Source organism: Galeopterus variegatus, unplaced genomic scaffold (genome assembly GCF_000696425.1).
Source record: "Galeopterus variegatus unplaced genomic scaffold, G_variegatus-3.0.2 Scaffold2834, whole genome shotgun sequence".
Taxonomy (NCBI): Eukaryota; Metazoa; Chordata; class Mammalia; order Dermoptera; family Cynocephalidae; genus Galeopterus; species Galeopterus variegatus.
In genome coordinates this window covers 37,827-54,080 of record NW_007728945.1, presented here as the reverse complement: position 1 = coordinate 54,080, position 16,254 = coordinate 37,827, and the positions used below count along the sequence as shown (strand labels likewise).

The following is a 16,254-nucleotide window of genomic DNA, read 5'->3' as shown; positions in this document are numbered from 1 at the left end:
TTGCTCACTTTTTTTCCACAAAGCCAGTCTCCAGTTTTTGAAAGTCTTAAGCGCACATTGATTAATTTATAGGTTGGCGCTGTCCACAAATCCAGCCTTCAAATAACTGGAACCCGGGCCTTGGTCTGCACCAGAGCACTGGCTACCCTTCTCACCTGCATGTCACCTTCATCAAGAGCTCCTGGGCCAAGCAGTGCACTTGTGCAGAGGACTAGTCTCATGACAGAGGCAGAATTCCCTGCTGATTCATTCAGACCGAGCAGTTCTCACCACTAGTGGCTCTAGGCCACTGCTTATACCCTGTGGCTCTCTTTTCAGACAGGACACAAGAGCGAGTCTGTCCTTTCCCCAGACAGGCCTTGTGTGATTATTGTTTCCGGTTCCTGCCTGACCCTCAGTCGTATAGACTCAGCAACCTCAGGGGTGGCCCCATGCTTCCATTAGCTCTGAGACCTATAGACATTTTCTCAGCTTACCCAGTCCCCTCCTGTTTTCTCTGGGGTGACTGATGCCCTTGCTGATCATGGCTTTCTGGAAAGGTGTCACTACATTCAGGCTATGTCAGTAGCTGGGGAATTGTTCTCTCCCTTTTGGGGGTGGGGGGGGAGGGTGGTCTTAGCTTCCCAGTGTCCTGTCCAGGGAATTCCTAAGCACCCAGCTAATGCCTGGATCAACTTCCAGATGTTCCCATCAGGGAGTCCACAGGTTGGGCTGCTGGTAAGCAACTTTAGCATACTCTGGGAGCTTGTTAGAAATGCAGCATCTTGGGCCCTGCCCAGAGTCTGTGTTCTAACATGAGCCTCTGCACACTGGCCTGGACATACGTGCTCCCCAACAACTCTGGGAGCAGTGGCAGAGAGAGTGGCAAATGCCAACCCTGGGGGGACTTCAAGAGGTTGCCATTTGGGGGCTGTGGTGGGCATCTAGCCATTGAGGAAACTATGTTGCAAGAGTCTCATGCACTCTGGGAACTGCACAATGTTTAGTGCTGCAAGAGAATGTTTATTTGCATTGACTTTTGAGTTACTAGGTTTTTAAATCATGATCATTCACTAGTTTAATTCCATGATTATTTTTGGTTGCCCCTATATTTTTAAGGAAGTAGTTAGAAATATGCAATTAGAGATTCTCAAGGATGTCCCTTCAATGCTTCCTTCTCCCCAAAGGTTCAGTCTTCTGTGGCTGTGGGCACACCTGACTACATCTCACCTGAGATTCTGCAGGCAATGGAGGATGGCATGGGCAAGTACGGGCCTGAGTGCGATTGGTGGTCCCTGGGTGTCTGCATGTACGAGATGCTTTATGGAGAAACGCCATTTTATGCAGAGTCACTCGTGGAGACCTATGGGAAGATCATGAACCATGAAGTAAGATGCCCTGTTTTGCGTTTCCATGCCCTGTTTTTTCCTAATAGCCTGCACAGGCCTAGAGATAAAGAGAGCATGCCTACAGGGAGAGAGGTGAATTGAGAAGCTGGTAGAGTAGGTCAGAAAGAGATGCTGGTGTTTGGACCAGGCTGGGGGCAGGCAGAACGTGAGGAGAGATTGGGGGAAGATTCTGGAGGTGGGATGAGCATCAGATGCCGACACAGGATGTGGGCATGAGGCAAGGGGGAGCTTCCAGGATGACCCCTCGCCAGGGGAGGATGCTGGTATTCATTGAGATCAGACTCCCTGGAGGAGAAGCAGGGGTCCATAGAAAGATGTGTCTGTGTGGCCATGGTGAGTGTGAGGTGTCTTGAGACAGCTGGTAGGGAGGTCCAGTGGGCACTTTGACCTGTGGTTCTAGATTTATCAGTTAGATGCCAACTTTGATTTTCAAATCTGTTCCCCAGAAATCAGTCGTCATAAATGTTCCCACATCTCCACACAGTGAAGTACTTAATCATACCTTGATTCTGTTTCTTTTTCTCTCTTCCCTTTCCAAGGTGTTTGTTTTTTCACTTTGTTGTTGTTGCCTTTCCTTCGTCTTTCTTTTTTTTCTCTTTTATTATTATTTCCTCTTCTGTGTAATAGTTTTTCATCTGCTTTCTTTTTTTTTTCTTTTTTTTTTTTTTTTCTACAAGATGACTAGTAAGGAGTTCTTAACCCTTGATTTGGTGTTGTCAGCACCACGCTCTCCCAAGTGAGCAACCAGCCATCCCTATATGGGATCCAAACCCATGGCCTTGGTGTTGTCAGCACCACACTCTCCCGAGTGAGCCATGGGCCGGCCCCTTCATCTGTTTTCTTTTTCTTTATTCTCTTTAGTCAAATATGTCTTCTTCCTAATGCCAATTCCACTTTTTCTACCAGTATGTTTACAGCATTCTCTTTCTCGGCCTGCATTTCTCACATGCACACACACGCGCATGTGTGTACACACACATGTCCCAGAAACATTCCTGGTTGTATGCTGACGTGTCCTCCAGCTGGTGTTTCCCACTAATTGCTCATATAGGGGGTAGATTAACACTGAAGTGGTAAATGGTTTTCCATTTAACTGCAAACAAAGCAAAAATTATACTTAAAATTTTTTCCCCAAGTAGAAATATATTTTTTCATTTATGAATCATTACATGCTTCCTATAAAAATTTCAGATGGTACAAAAGTGCATTCAGTAGATGGTGAAAATCACCCCATCCACTTCTCAGTGTTAAGTGTTGTTAAGGTAATAATTAGGACTTAGTTAATATCGAGCACCTGCTGTTGTTGAGTGCTGAGCAGTGTGGGGCCCCGGTCAGGTGCTTCCATGCATTCACTTGTTTAATCTGCACTACAGCCCTGGGAAGGAGGTAGTATTGTTAGCCCTTTCTGTGGATAACAAAGGAGACCCATAGACAGCAGGTGGCTCAGCCCCCAGGCCTGCTCTGCTGTGCCTGGCATGTGGCCATGCAGACTTGAGCTGGTGTGGGCGTGCATGTTTAAATACATGGGGTCACATTGCATGTGTCGTGTTTTTTGGTCATTATAGTTTTAGCATCTTTCTATATTGACACACAAAGATGTGTCTTTCTCTTTGTATATGTACCATATCTTTTTTTAACAAGTCCCTTTTTGATGGGCATTTAGGTGATTTGCATTTTTCTTGACCAAGATATAATGCAGTCATGAACTGTTATGATTTCTCTCTGACTGTTCCTATAAAATAAATTTCTAGAAGTGGAATTACCATGTGTAGGCAAAATGTACTCTGAAAGGGCTGTGCCTGTCTGCATTCCCACCCACAGCATGTTATCAGTATTATTTGCCACTTTGGTAGGTGAAAATTTATCATTTTTTAAATTTACACATAATGTGGTAACAAGTCTACCACAAATAAAAGTAGAAAGATTAATGATTTTCTTGTTTGCCTTTCTGGAATTAAAGTTCATAACTTTGGTTTTTTTGTTTTTATTTTTGGCGGCTGGCTGGTATAGGGATCGAACCCTGGCCCTTGGTGTTGGCACCACACTCTAACCAACTGAGCTAACCGGCCTGCCCAAAATTCATTACCTTTTGTTTGCATTTAGTTACCATGGAATAAAACATGACTGCTGCTTTGGAGCCGTTGTTTCTATTTTGTTTCCTGTAATGTCAGTATGTCTTAGATATTTTTGAATATGTCCACCTGTCCACTAATTTTTTTTTTGCCTCTCCACCCAGGAGCGATTTCAGTTCCCTTCCCATGTCACGGATGTATCTGAAGAAGCAAAAGACCTCATTCAGAGATTGATCTGCAGCAGAGAGCGCCGGCTAGGGCAGAATGGAATAGAGGACTTCAAAAAGCACGCATTTTTTGAAGGTCTAAATTGGGAAAATATACGAAATCTAGAAGCACCTTATATTCCCGACGTGAGCAGTCCTTCGGACACATCCAACTTTGATGTGGATGATGATGTGCTAAGAAATACTGTAAGTGTGAAGATGCTTCTGTTCACAGTAGAGCTGGAGATTAGCAATGTTATACTGACGGTGTTGCTTACCAAGTTAATAAATCTTAGAACTGTACTTACTTTTTGAAAAATTTGGCAATTGTCTCAAGGAAGTATGCCTTTTATTCCAGCTTTCAGCTTTGTCTTTAATGTCCCCTTTTTAAAAAAAGATGGGTTACTCATTTTGAGTAAAACCGAGTTAAACAGCTCTCTTCATTCAGAAACTCAGAAATAATTTTGCTTTGTTTTCGTGGTACTTTATACCTTCTCAAAGCAGTGTCATTTACATTATTGTGTTAGAGCTTCACCACAGCTTTGTCACTACTTTTTAGATTTAAAGACCTTAAGACACAATGTGGGGATTGGCCTCTGGTCCTATGGATAGTGTGTTGGCCTCTTTGTTTCTGGTCTGTTTCCCTACATATGAGGGCATATTAAATCTTTGTACCATCACAGGTGACAGTGTCTGTGTTTGTGTTTCTTTATACAACAGGAGTTCAAGAGCAACGACAATAACAGATTTTGAGTATTTGCACTGACTATTTAAGATTGCGGATTGTCCAGGTTGGATCCCAGATGTGGGACTTGTCTGGTATTCTTATCTGGTCTGACAGGGCCCTGTTTGATTCACTAGCCAGGACCTTTGGTCCTGGAGAATTTTGCTCATGTCTTGTAAAATTATTTTGGTCTCATCAAAGCCATACATGTGACTTGGTTTGGGGATAGAGAAACTGAGGATTAACCAAGTAAGAGAAAATCTTCTTTATTACTACTTAATTTAGAGACTTTCTTATACTAAAATAGTGTCATTTGCTGTGAATGACCATGACATGGGGAAAACTCTTAGTTTATGAACAGTTTTCAAGGAGGAACAGAGGTTTTTAGGAGAAACCATTAAGTACCCCTTGCAGCTTTGTGAAATAGTTATCTGTTTGCACTTAATACTTGCTTTGATGGCTCCACGTTCAGAATAAGAGTTGAACTTCAGATCACATGGAGAAAAGACAAGAAAGTACAGTTCACCATCTGCATCTATAGGTTCCGCATCCAGAGATTAAACCAACCTACGGATCAGAAATATTTGGGAAAAAAGAATAATAATAATAAAAAATAACACAAAATGTAAAAACCCCAGTGTAACAATTATGTACATAATATTTACATTAGATTTTATAAGTAACTAGAGATGATTTAAAGTATACAGAGGATGTGCGAAGGTTATATGCAAATGATACACCATTTTATATCTGGGACTTGAGCATCCATGGATTTTTGTATCCACCAGGGTCTGGAACCAATCCCCCCCCAGATATTGAGGGATAACTGTATTATCACTATTAAAGGGAGTTTTTCCTAGACTCCAAAGAAAGTATTTCCATACTGAAATTTTCCAGATAGCTAACTTTGATTTTATTTTTAATAAAGATTCTCAAACTGAAAAACAGAGTTGTAATAAACTTATCTAAAGTAGTCTACTTTTGCTTTCCAAATTTCCTTTCTATTTTGGGCCTCAGTTTCAGGTTGAAAGCGAGAGTCCCAGTCTGCCCCATGTCCTCAGAGGGCCTGCACTTTGCACGTTGTCGGTCTGTGCACATGATCATGTTGAGCACTAGATTCTGTGGCTTTAAAACATTTGAAAATCATTAGCCTAATCCCAAGTTTGGCTGTGCCATTACCATCATCAAAATTAGCATGCATATCCTCTTAACTGCATGGTACCTGCAGTGGATGGAGCAGGAATGGAGAATACAAGTCTGCTAATACTGAGCTCCCATGGACAACACCATGAAACTGCTTTCTGCCAGGCCACGCAGTTCTGCCCTGTATCCTCCTGACTTTCACTGAGACCATAACGTTCTTTCCTTCCCTGTTTGTGCCAGTGTAGATTTTCATTTGTGTTGTGTGTGTTCTTGTGCAGGATATACTGCCTCCTGCTTCTCACACAGGCTTTTCTGGATTACATCTGCCCTTCATTGGCTTCACATTTACAACAGAAAGGTATGTCTAGAATTCTCTTCCCCAGGCAGGCCTTCCCATGGGGAGATGAGTGGTCTGAGAGTGCTTCTGTGCATGTGCTGCTCATGCCAGGAGGGCTGGGAGAGGGCCCTGCTCTAGGGAGATGCGGGTCGGTTTTTGTCCTTAAAAAATGCACACATGATTACTGCAGGTGAGAACATGTATCAAGGTCAGCAGACTTTTTCTATAAAGGGCCAAACAGTAAATAATTTAGGTTTTGTGGTCTCTGTTGTGTATTCTTCTTTTACAGTCCTTTAAAAATGTAAAAACCATGCTTAGCTCATGGATGCTACAGAAATAGGCCAGGCTGGGATTTGGCCCACAGGCCATAGTTTCCCAACTGCTGACCTGTCAGCCATTAGCGTTAGCATGATTTTTTTGATAACAGAGTCAGTGGCTGCAGCCAGGAGAAGTGTTTCCGTCATGCTCCACTAGAGTATAAGATTTTGATTTGTGAGGATTTGGGCATCAGCTCCATAGTTTCCATTAGTGGGGCTGGAGGACAGTCTCTGCCATATGAGAGATCCAAAGAGCCAAGAGAGCATCCCCATGTGTGACCACAGCCCCACAGCTGTCTGTTGGCCTCTCCTGAATGGGTCTCTGTGCAAAGCTGTACCGCCTAAAGTATTCCACCTCGATTTTAAAAGGAAGCTGGGCCAAGAGCAGAGAAGTTGGGAAGAAAGGCAGGTAAGATAAGACAAGACTCCACAGTGCCCAAGGAAGGTCACAGAGTATGATTCATGGCATCTTCTGGCAGCTGGTACCTACCTAACTTGAAAATTTCTTTGGGAGAGGGGATACTTCTGCTCTGGCTTGTAGAAGACCTCTTTTGGTGTAAGATACCAGGGCTAACTAGCACTTGAGCCAGAGTGATAGCTGATGCCTTCCAGCCTCCAGGAAGCAGTCCAGGTGGACGTATTGATTTATTGCAGATGTCCTTGACTTTTCTGTTACATCCCTGCTCACTGTTTGCTTGTCACACTTGCAGGTCCCAGGCTTGCCTGCCAAGGCTCCAGTTTGGCAGGATGGGCCCAGGGATCTCCTCCCATGATAGACACCTGCAGAGTGAATAGCCCAGCACTCTCAGACCACCCTTGGAGAAACACTGACCAGAAAGGCCCATCTGCAAACAGATATGTGTGCATTGGGTTCTTCACTGGACTCAGCATAGGAACTCAAAGACTAAATAGTATGTGAAACAGTCTGAGAATTTAGCTATTAAATGAGAGAACCATCTTTGGCTTCAGTCTGTCTGTGCCTGTGATGCATTCTTGCACACATGTGTGTGTCATTGAGTCAGCTTGTCCTTGTGTGGATTAGAGTGCTGGAATTGGTTGGTCAGTCTGAAGGGGAAGAGATGAGCCCCAGAAGGTTACAGGAGCTGTCCCAGATCACACAGGCAGTTAGTGGCAGAGCCAGGAAACCTCTATGGCCTGTGCTGCTCTGGCTACACTGCTGTCCCCCAGCCTCCCTCGAGCCCAGCTCATTACACAAAACACCTTCTGGTTTTGCATTTCTAGTTAAGTATAAGTGATAATTTAGAAATTTCCCCTCCTTTGCAGGAGTGTTTTCTTTGACTAGCTGTAAGGGAGTATCCCTTTTATTCTCCCATGATCATCCAGTCATTTGCAGTAAGGAAGGTTCTTGTCTAACTTTGGCTCCATAAGCAATAAAGTCTTTTCACAGGCATTTTTGTTTGCCAATTTAAAAAGACTATCTTTCACCCCGGGAAGTTTTTAAATGCTAATGAAACCACTAAATTTTCAGTAGATCAGAAAAACCTGTTGCTTTATTCCGCAGCTGTTTTTCTGATCGAGGCTCTCTGAAAAGCATAATGCAGTCTAATACCTTAACCAAAGATGAGGATGTGCAGCGGGATTTAGAAAACAGCTTGCAGATTGAAGCTTATGAAAGGAGGATACGAAGACTAGAGCAAGAGAAGCTGGAGCTGAGCAGGAAGCTGCAAGGTGAGGCCAGAGCCAGCCTCATGCAGGCATAGGGCAGCTGCTGGGCCATGCAGGACCTGCACTTATACTATGTCTCCCTGTCCCTAGAGTCCACCCAGACTGTGCAGTCCCTTCACGGTTCAACGCGGGCCCTGGGCAATTCAAACCGAGATAAAGAAATCAAAAAGCTAAATGAAGAAATTGAACGTTTAAAGAATAAAATAGCAGGTAAGTATTTTAAAGTATAGCTGTTTAGTCCCTATTCTCGGGCATGAATGTCTTGAAATTTTCAGAGTCTTTTCATAAGATGGTGTATTAGTCTGTTTTCAGTTGCTTGTCACAAAATACCTGAAACTGGGTGATTCATAAGAAAATGCAGTTTATTTCTTACAGTTTTGGAAGGTAAGAAGTCCATGTATTGGCCAGGGGGTACATTTGGTGAGGGTCATCTTCTGGGTAGGAACTCTACAAGAGTCCTCTGGTGACTCAGGGTATCACATCACAAGGGCCAGGCCAGAGCTCCTGTTAACATGCTCAGCTCATTTGCTGTTCTTATAAAGCCATCAGTCCACACCGATGATAACCCATTGAACCATTAACCCGTTATTCCATGAATGGATTAATCCATTCACAGGGCATAGTCCTCACAATCCAGTCATCTCTTAAAGGCCCCATCTTTCACCACTGCCTCATTGGGGATCAGTTTTCCACATGAGCTTTGGAGGGGACACACATTCAGACTGTAGCGATCAGAAAAGCAGAAGAAAGCTTACGCTTTAGCAAACCTACTTAGGGTTCTGATATTTTGTCAGTATATTTAAAATTGTTTCACCCAACTTGCTTAGTTCTAATAATATAATTTTATAGTTACCAGCTGGAATTAATCCCTAATATTTTATCTGTAAACTCTCAGAATATTTTCTCTCTCTCTTAATTTTCTCCTTTGTAGCTCTGAGACAGCTTCTTTCTTGCCATAGCTGCTTTCTTTCTAAAGTTTTCATCAGTGATGGTGCCTGCTGTTCAGTATTTTAGGTGCTAGGCTTACTGTCACCACCTTTCTCTTGTGGTTCCTGGGTTATCAAAGCTTTCTAAAGACTCAAGTCACTTGTAGGCTTTACCCTTAATCTCACACGGATTGGTGTATTAGTCCGTTTTTGTTGCTTATAACAAAATAATGGAACTGGGTAGTTTGTAAGAAAATGAAACTTACTGCTTAACAGTTCAGAGGCTGGGAAGTCCAAGGTCCAGGGAGCACATCAGGTTCTTGGTAGTGGCGACGGTGACCCAGGGTATCACATTGCGAAATGGTGGAGCAGAGAGCGATAGCTCCTCACGCACTCTCCTTTTAAAGCCCTCAGAACCACGCCCTGAACACCACCATTAATCCATTCACTACTGCCAGTCCTACAACCTAATCATCTCTTCAAGGCCCCACCTTTCGATTACCATAATAGGACTTCCCACCCTCAGCAGTCACAGTGGGGTTAAGCCTCAGTGAGTGTGGGGGGGCATCTGGTCCACAGCAGTTGGTGCCACAGTTGACACGCATCTCCATGTAGTGCCTGGAATCTCTCACCTTCTCTCCATTTCCTATCTGGAACCCCACCGTCCTGATCCGGGAAAAAGCTTTGATTGAATCACTCAGTAAAACTTTTGTTGCACACTGAGAAAGGGTTAGACACTGTGCTAGATTACACAGTTTAAAGGGGCTAAGTCAGACGGGTGCGTGCTGCCCGAGGACTCACTAGAGGAGAGAGCACTTAAACAGATGATCAAAGTCCACTACAGGTGTACATGTAGCTATGCCCATGACACGTACGTACTCATGAGTGTGTAAAAGTAAGAAAAGTCTCTGAACGAAAAAGACTGTTATGAATTATTAAATAATTTTTTATCAGTAAGCCAGCTGACAAAGTTTTACATATAAAGTTACTGCATGTAAAAGAACACAGTTTATTTTCTCTTTTGCACAGATTCAAATAGGCTCGAGCGACAACTTGAAGATACAGTGGCACTTCGCCAGGAGCACGAGGACTCCACGCATCGGCTGAAGGGACTGGAGAAGCAGTACCGCATGGTGCGGCAGGAGAAGGAGGATCTGCACAAGGTATCCAAGGGCTCTGCTTCATGTGAGAGGGTTTAAATGATTTTGCAGAGTTTCGTAAGTCTGAGTTCATGCAGCAGCTGAGAGACCTCCTCAGGACTCTCATGTGTGGACTCTTCTGTGCCGCATGCAGGGCTCCCACGTCAGAGGGACGTTTAGGTGCCCTGCCTCCAGCCAGCAGCCACTTGATAGTCGGCACCTTCAGTTTCCACCCCAGCCCTGCAGGGTAAGCAGTGTCCCCCCCATCCTAAAGTGAGGAAGTGCCTCCCAGAGGACACTGAACGAGCTGGATTAACATGCCATGTCTGATGTCACAACTCTCCCCCACTCCACCTCGCCCGCAGTGGCCTGACCTCCTTCTTCCAGAAGGGACTAATTAGTTATGACAGGGCACTGCAGAAGAGACAGTTTGTTAGAATTTGAGTGATTCCCCCCCATAACTCCTTTTAAACTTGATTTTCAGTAAGATATGTCAGACTTTATGCTGAAATGCTAATGTATTAATAACATCGTTAAGATTGTGTTTTCTAAAATACAGTCATTTAAATACTTAAATCCTTGAACCCATAGTTTGTGATTTGTTCTCTAAAATGGACCAAATTTCGAACCCAGGTTGTTTCTTAAGTTCATCTGTGGTGTCCTACCACCTGCAATGATCGTCTAGAAGAGCAGTGTGGGGACCTGCAGCATGTCCCTGCTCTGATGGAGTCACAGGACTACCACAGAGCCAGGCTCAGGGAACCCTGGGGGAGCCGCCCTGCAACTCACTACAGATCTCCTCACTTCCAGGCTCAGACAAGCAGGTGTGACAGTGATTGAGTAGCCAACTTGTGGACCATATTGGCTGTAGGCAGGTCAGCGTTGTCAGTGCAGCCAGTGGCAGGGCCGGTTGTGTCTCTCCTCCCAGAGGGACAACCAGAATCCATACCTCAGCCTCTAATGAAGGCTTAGCTGTCCAGTGATTTTTATGCAGTTCTTCCCTTTGACTTAAATCTTAAGCATTTTCACGTACATGTGTTCTTACCTGATTCTGCTTGTGTTTAAGTAACTAAATTGAATGCCCAAATTTATGCTTCGTCCGTCTTCGGGATTATGTAGAGGATGGAGGGAAGAGGTTGAAATTAGGAGCCAGACTTCCTGCTGTATACTGGCTGCTGCACTGGGTGCAGGGTCTTCCCTGGTGTGGAGATGGTGCTTAGCAACTGAGCCCAGGTGGATTTCTTCCAGGTTGCCTGTGTGGCTGGGATGGGGCAGAACAAAGGGCTTTTTCTGAGCTCCGTGGCTATCATCAATCTATAACCAGCATTTGGTACCACTTTTAACTCTTTAATACAGTGGGAGACTGAACTTCCCCCTTTCCAAGTCTTTGTTTAGCAGCGTAAAACATCTATAATTTTTTTGTTCAGCAATTGGTTGAGGCTTCAGAGCGATTGAAATCCCAGGCAAAAGAACTCAGAGATGCCCAGCAGCAGCGGAAGCTGGCCCTGCAAGAGTTCTCAGAGCTCAACGAGCGCATGGCGGAGCTCCGCTCCCAGAAGCAGAAGTTGTCCCGGCAGCTCCGGGACAAAGAAGAGGAGATGGAGGTGGCCATGCAGAAAATTGACTCGATGCGGCAGGAAATCCGCAAATCAGAGAAGTTTAGGAAAGAGGTAGCTTTTTAGTCATTGCAGTGATTATATTGATTGGACTTTTGTATGATATTAAAATGTCTTTGAACACTTGGTCTATTTACATAAATTACTTTAAAATGGATCTTAAATTTTATGTGAAGGGAAGTAAGTTATCTGCCAAGCATTTATTTTGTAGTTCTCATCCCTCAATATCTATTTGTGAAAAAAAAATTTTGTCTGCTGGCCACTTCAGAAATCTAAACCCTTGACCTTGGTGTTACAGCAGTGCACTCTAACCAACTGAGCTAACCAGCCAGCCCTATTTGTGAAATTATTAAAAGAGGTTTTTGCAGTACTAATTTTTCTTAAGATTAAAGTTAAAATTTTAATTCCCTTTTAAAATAAATAGAGGATATTTATATCCAGATGTGATAGGTATGGCTTAAGTGAATTTGAGTACCTGCAGCCCGTACAGCATAGATGGGAACTAAAAGAAGACACCATAGCCTAGTATGGATACTTCAAGTCAGTTGCCTTAGGTCAGCGGCTCTGAAGCTTTTTGGTCTCAGCACTTCTTCAGATGCTTCAGAATTAATTGAGGACCCCAAAGAGCTTTCATTTATGTAGGTTATGTTCTTTATATGTACCATGGTAAAAATTAGAACTGAGAATTTTTTCCAATACAATAAAGCCATTACATGTTAACATAAATATTTTTTGTGAAAAGTAACTATTTTTGTAAAAATTTAGTGAGAATAGCATTTTTTTTTTTCACATATAAACTTTAATATCTGGGTAAAAGAAAACTCCTGGGTTCTTATATCTGTTTCTACATTTAGTCTTGTGATATGCTGTTTAGGACAAAGTATATGAAGAAAACTGGGGTCCTACCGAGAGGAAAGTCAAAAAGGAAGGCCTTGTCTCGGGATCCTGGGAGTTCTCAGTGCCTTCTTTGAGAACTGCTATCCTAGATATTCTGTATGTTCTGTTGTTAATGGGTGACATATTTTAAGAACATTTAAAATTCTGTTAAAATTTATTTGATAAACCCTGTGAATTAGAAGGCCTGGAAGTACTTGCTCTTCTTCCTTTTCAGTTCAGGACTCTTTGTTATTTAGCCTCAAAATACCTGTTTTTTTCTTCTTATACAGTTTTTTTTGCAGCCCAAATATATTTGTTGTTGTAGCCAACCGCAGCTCAAGTTAATGAAACCCTTAATTAAAAATTACCATTTCTGGGCCAGCCCGGTGGCGCACTCGGTAGAGTACAGCCGCGCTCCCGCCGAGGGTTCGGATCCTATATAGAGACCGGTCTGCTCGCTGGTTGAGTGCGGTGCGGGCGTGACACCGAGGGTTGCGATCCCGTTGCTGGTCGCAGTATGGGCGCGACACTGAGGGTTGCGATCCCATTACCGGTCACGAATAAAAGACAAAAAGGAAAAAAAAAAAATTACCATTTCAGGGGCCGAGCCCGTGGCACACTCGGGACAGTGCAGCGCTGGGAGCACAGCAGCGCTCCCGCCGCGGGTTCGGATCCTATATAGGGATGACCGGTGCACTCACTGGCTGAGCGCGGTGCAGCCAGTCTCAAAAAGGACAAAAAAAAATTTACCATTTCAGGGCCAGCCTGTGGCTCACTTGGGAGAGTGTGGTGCTAACAACACCAAGGCCACAGGTTTGGATCCCTACATAGGGGTGGCCGGTTAGCTCACTTGGGAGAACGTGGTGCTGACAACACCAAGTCAACGGTTAAGACCCCCTTACTGGTCATCTTTAACAAAAAAAAAATTACTATTTCAAGGGCTGGCCAGTTAGCTCAGCTGGTTAGAGCATGGTGCTGATAATAGCAAAGTCCAGGGTTCGATTCCTATACCAACTAGCAGCCAAAACAAACAAAAGTTACCAATTATGGATGAAATGTTTTGGTGTCTGGAATTTGCTTTAAGGTGATTTGGGTATAGGCATATAGGTGAACCAAGCTTGGCTCATGCTGCCAACTGTCACATCTGGGTGATGGACACATGGGGGTCCATTGTACCACTCTTTTATGTGTGTTTGAAATTTTCCATTAAAAAAAGAATCTGTCATACAGATATCAGAAGTACTCGTTTTCACAAATCAGTGCTCTTTCTTGAAATTTATTCTCAAATTATCAATTTAAATTAGAATTTAAGCTTGGTTTTATCACTAGCCAGTCATTCTAGTCAAGTCCTAAAGTGTATTTCTCAGCCTTTAACTGGTGATAAAATTTGATGAAGGGTGAAGAAATACAAAGATGCTTGAAGGTTTTGTTCTCTTAGAGGTCCTTTGAGTAAAGAATATAACTGATGAAGCCGTACTTGTTTTGTGTGAATAAGTGGGTCTTCTCTTTGTAGCTGGAAGCTCAGCTCAAGGATGCTGTCGCTGAGGCCTCAAAAGAGCGCAAGCTTCGCGAGCACAGCGAGAACTTCTCCAAGCAAATAGAAAGTGAGCTTGAGGCCCTCAAGGTAGTGCTTGGTTAGGGTCTTTACTCTTAACCGAGAAAGAGTTCTATCCTTACTGGAGCTATCGTGTGGAAATTGTCTTACACATGTGCTTGTCGGGCCGCACTTCACACAAGGCCGTTCTAGATGGGCTATGGAGAGGTGGGAGCACATGACTCTGCCTTTGTGACAGCTTTCATTTTTAAAAACCAAGTTCATTTCTTTCTTTCCTTACATAGAAGTTTCAGGCAGTTCATAGTAAGTCCTAGTAAACTAATCTGTGATACCTTCTTCATATACTGGTTTTCTAAATTCAGTGGAGTCCAGTTCTGGAAATTCTCTAAAGCCCATGACTGTTGCTGACAGTGGAAGAGACTGGCTGGTTGTCCGTTTGGGGCCAGCTTGTAGGGCCAGGGAACAGCAAAGAGACTCAGGAGGGAGGGAGGGAGCAGAGAAGGCTGTAGCAGCAGAGCCTGGGTAAGGGGTCAATGGGTCTCCTTGTCAGAGTAGTGTGACCTCTCACAAGTGACCTTATTTTTCTGAGCTGGGTTTCTTTTGTGATGTGGACATGATGGGTCTTCTCTGTGCCTCACGCCTCCATGATTCTGTCACCCCTTCTTCTAGCACATCAGCCCAAGGTGTCTGTTTATCTCCATTGCCTTTGCTTCCACTTAGTTCAGCCACAGGCAGCAAGGTTTGCCTGTCCTCTGTGTTCCTGAGACCAAGTCTGCCTGTCTCTTTCTCAGCCCCTGCAGTTGCTGTCCACACAGCGAGCTTGTCCAGCCGCAAGCAGAGCTATCACTTCCTCAGTGCCCTCTGTGGCTTCCTGCCACTCCCCAAGCTCACCACCTCCTGCCTGACGTGCGCTGCCACCTGATGTACACTCTCCCTGCAGTTCCCCACCAGCCACGCTGGTCTTTCTGTGCCACAAGCATATCCAGCTCATTCCCACCACATGCCTCTCACCTCTGTGTCTTGGCCCTTGCTGTTTGCCTCTAGCCTGATATCTGTCATCCTCTGTCACCACCTCAAGGGTGCTCCTCATTATGTACCCCCCATTCTTTATTGCACTACCTCATGTGTCCTCTCGTTGTTTTGCTGTCAGAGAGCAGAGACCTTGGTGTCACCCCAGTCACCAGTAAGGTGCCTGACATAGTCAGCCCTAGTAGAATGTTGCACAAATGAACGAACAATGCAAGGTCAGGACAGAGTGTGGGACAGCCTCTGGGGTCCCAGGCAGATACTGTCATCCCTAAACTCTGCCTTGCGGTTGTTAGGAGGGGTACATCACCCAGGTCAGCTCCGTCACCTGATGCAGCCCTGGCAGAGCTCTCGTTGGGGGTAGAGGAAGCTGTGTTCCAGTGCCTGCGTGTGGCGGGAATGGGAGGTCATAGAGATTTGTCAATGTATTTTCACCTTTCTCTTCAGACAAAGCAAGGAGGCCGGGGACCAAGCGCCACTTTAGAACATCAGCAAGAGATTTCTAAAATAAAATCAGAGCTGGAGAAGAAAGTCTTGTTTTATGAAGAGGAATTGGTCAGGCGTGAGGCCTCCCATGTGCTGGAAGTGAAAAACGTGAAAAAGGAGGTGCATGACTCAGAAAGCCACCAACTGGCCCTGCAGAAAGAAATCTTAATGTTAAAAGATAAATTAGAAAAGTCAAAACGAGAACGGTAAGTTTTCATGACCTCTTTCTTCAGTGTAGAAAGCTAAGCTCATACTCACCCCAGGGATATGAAATAGTAGCACAGTTACAAACCTTTAAAACTGCTTCTGTTATTCACCTTCTCAGGCATAACGAGATGGAGGAGGCAGTGGGTACAATAAAAGATAAATACGAACGAGAAAGAGCGATGCTCTTTGATGAAAACAAGAAATTAACTGCTGAAAACGAAAAGGTAACTTCAGATGCGTTATCACTTTGTGTGGAAGCTGTCATTTTTTCTTTCTTGAGTTTTGGAAGTTTGGTGTCTATTTTAAGTATTTTAACTTTTAGATGAAGTAATAATGTTTGGTCTTTTAAGTAGAATGTTTTCATTCAGTTAAAAGGTGCTCATTACAGGAAGTCACTATCCCTGTCAGTTTTAGGTTTAAATTTGAATTGAAATATGACTTAAGTTAGATATAACCAGATAGTTCGTGTCATGAACTTAGTTTGGAAAACTGTTGTGACAAAGAAAACTTTTAAAATCTCCGAAGATTTTTTTTTTTTTTTTTTTTTGTT

General features: G+C 43.9%; 1 protein-coding gene across 3 annotated transcripts in view; it reads left to right on the top strand.

Annotated features, from left to right (window-relative positions):
- CDC42BPB (CDC42 binding protein kinase beta (DMPK-like)) overlaps positions 1-16,254 on the top strand; it is a 126,275-nt gene that overhangs the window by 74,450 nt on the left and 35,571 nt on the right. For all 3 annotated transcript variants that reach the window (XM_008583113.1, XM_008583112.1, XM_008583114.1), the window contains exons 7-16: positions 1,167-1,367; positions 3,625-3,873; positions 5,812-5,891; positions 7,710-7,876; positions 7,964-8,083; positions 9,829-9,962; positions 11,366-11,608; positions 13,944-14,054; positions 15,459-15,703; positions 15,823-15,928. In XM_008583113.1, the coding sequence (XP_008581335.1) occupies positions 1,167-1,367; positions 3,625-3,873; positions 5,812-5,891; positions 7,710-7,876; positions 7,964-8,083; positions 9,829-9,962; positions 11,366-11,608; positions 13,944-14,054; positions 15,459-15,703; positions 15,823-15,928 (1,656 nt within the window). The remainder of the gene's footprint in view (positions 1-1,166; positions 1,368-3,624; positions 3,874-5,811; positions 5,892-7,709; positions 7,877-7,963; positions 8,084-9,828; positions 9,963-11,365; positions 11,609-13,943; positions 14,055-15,458; positions 15,704-15,822; positions 15,929-16,254) is intronic.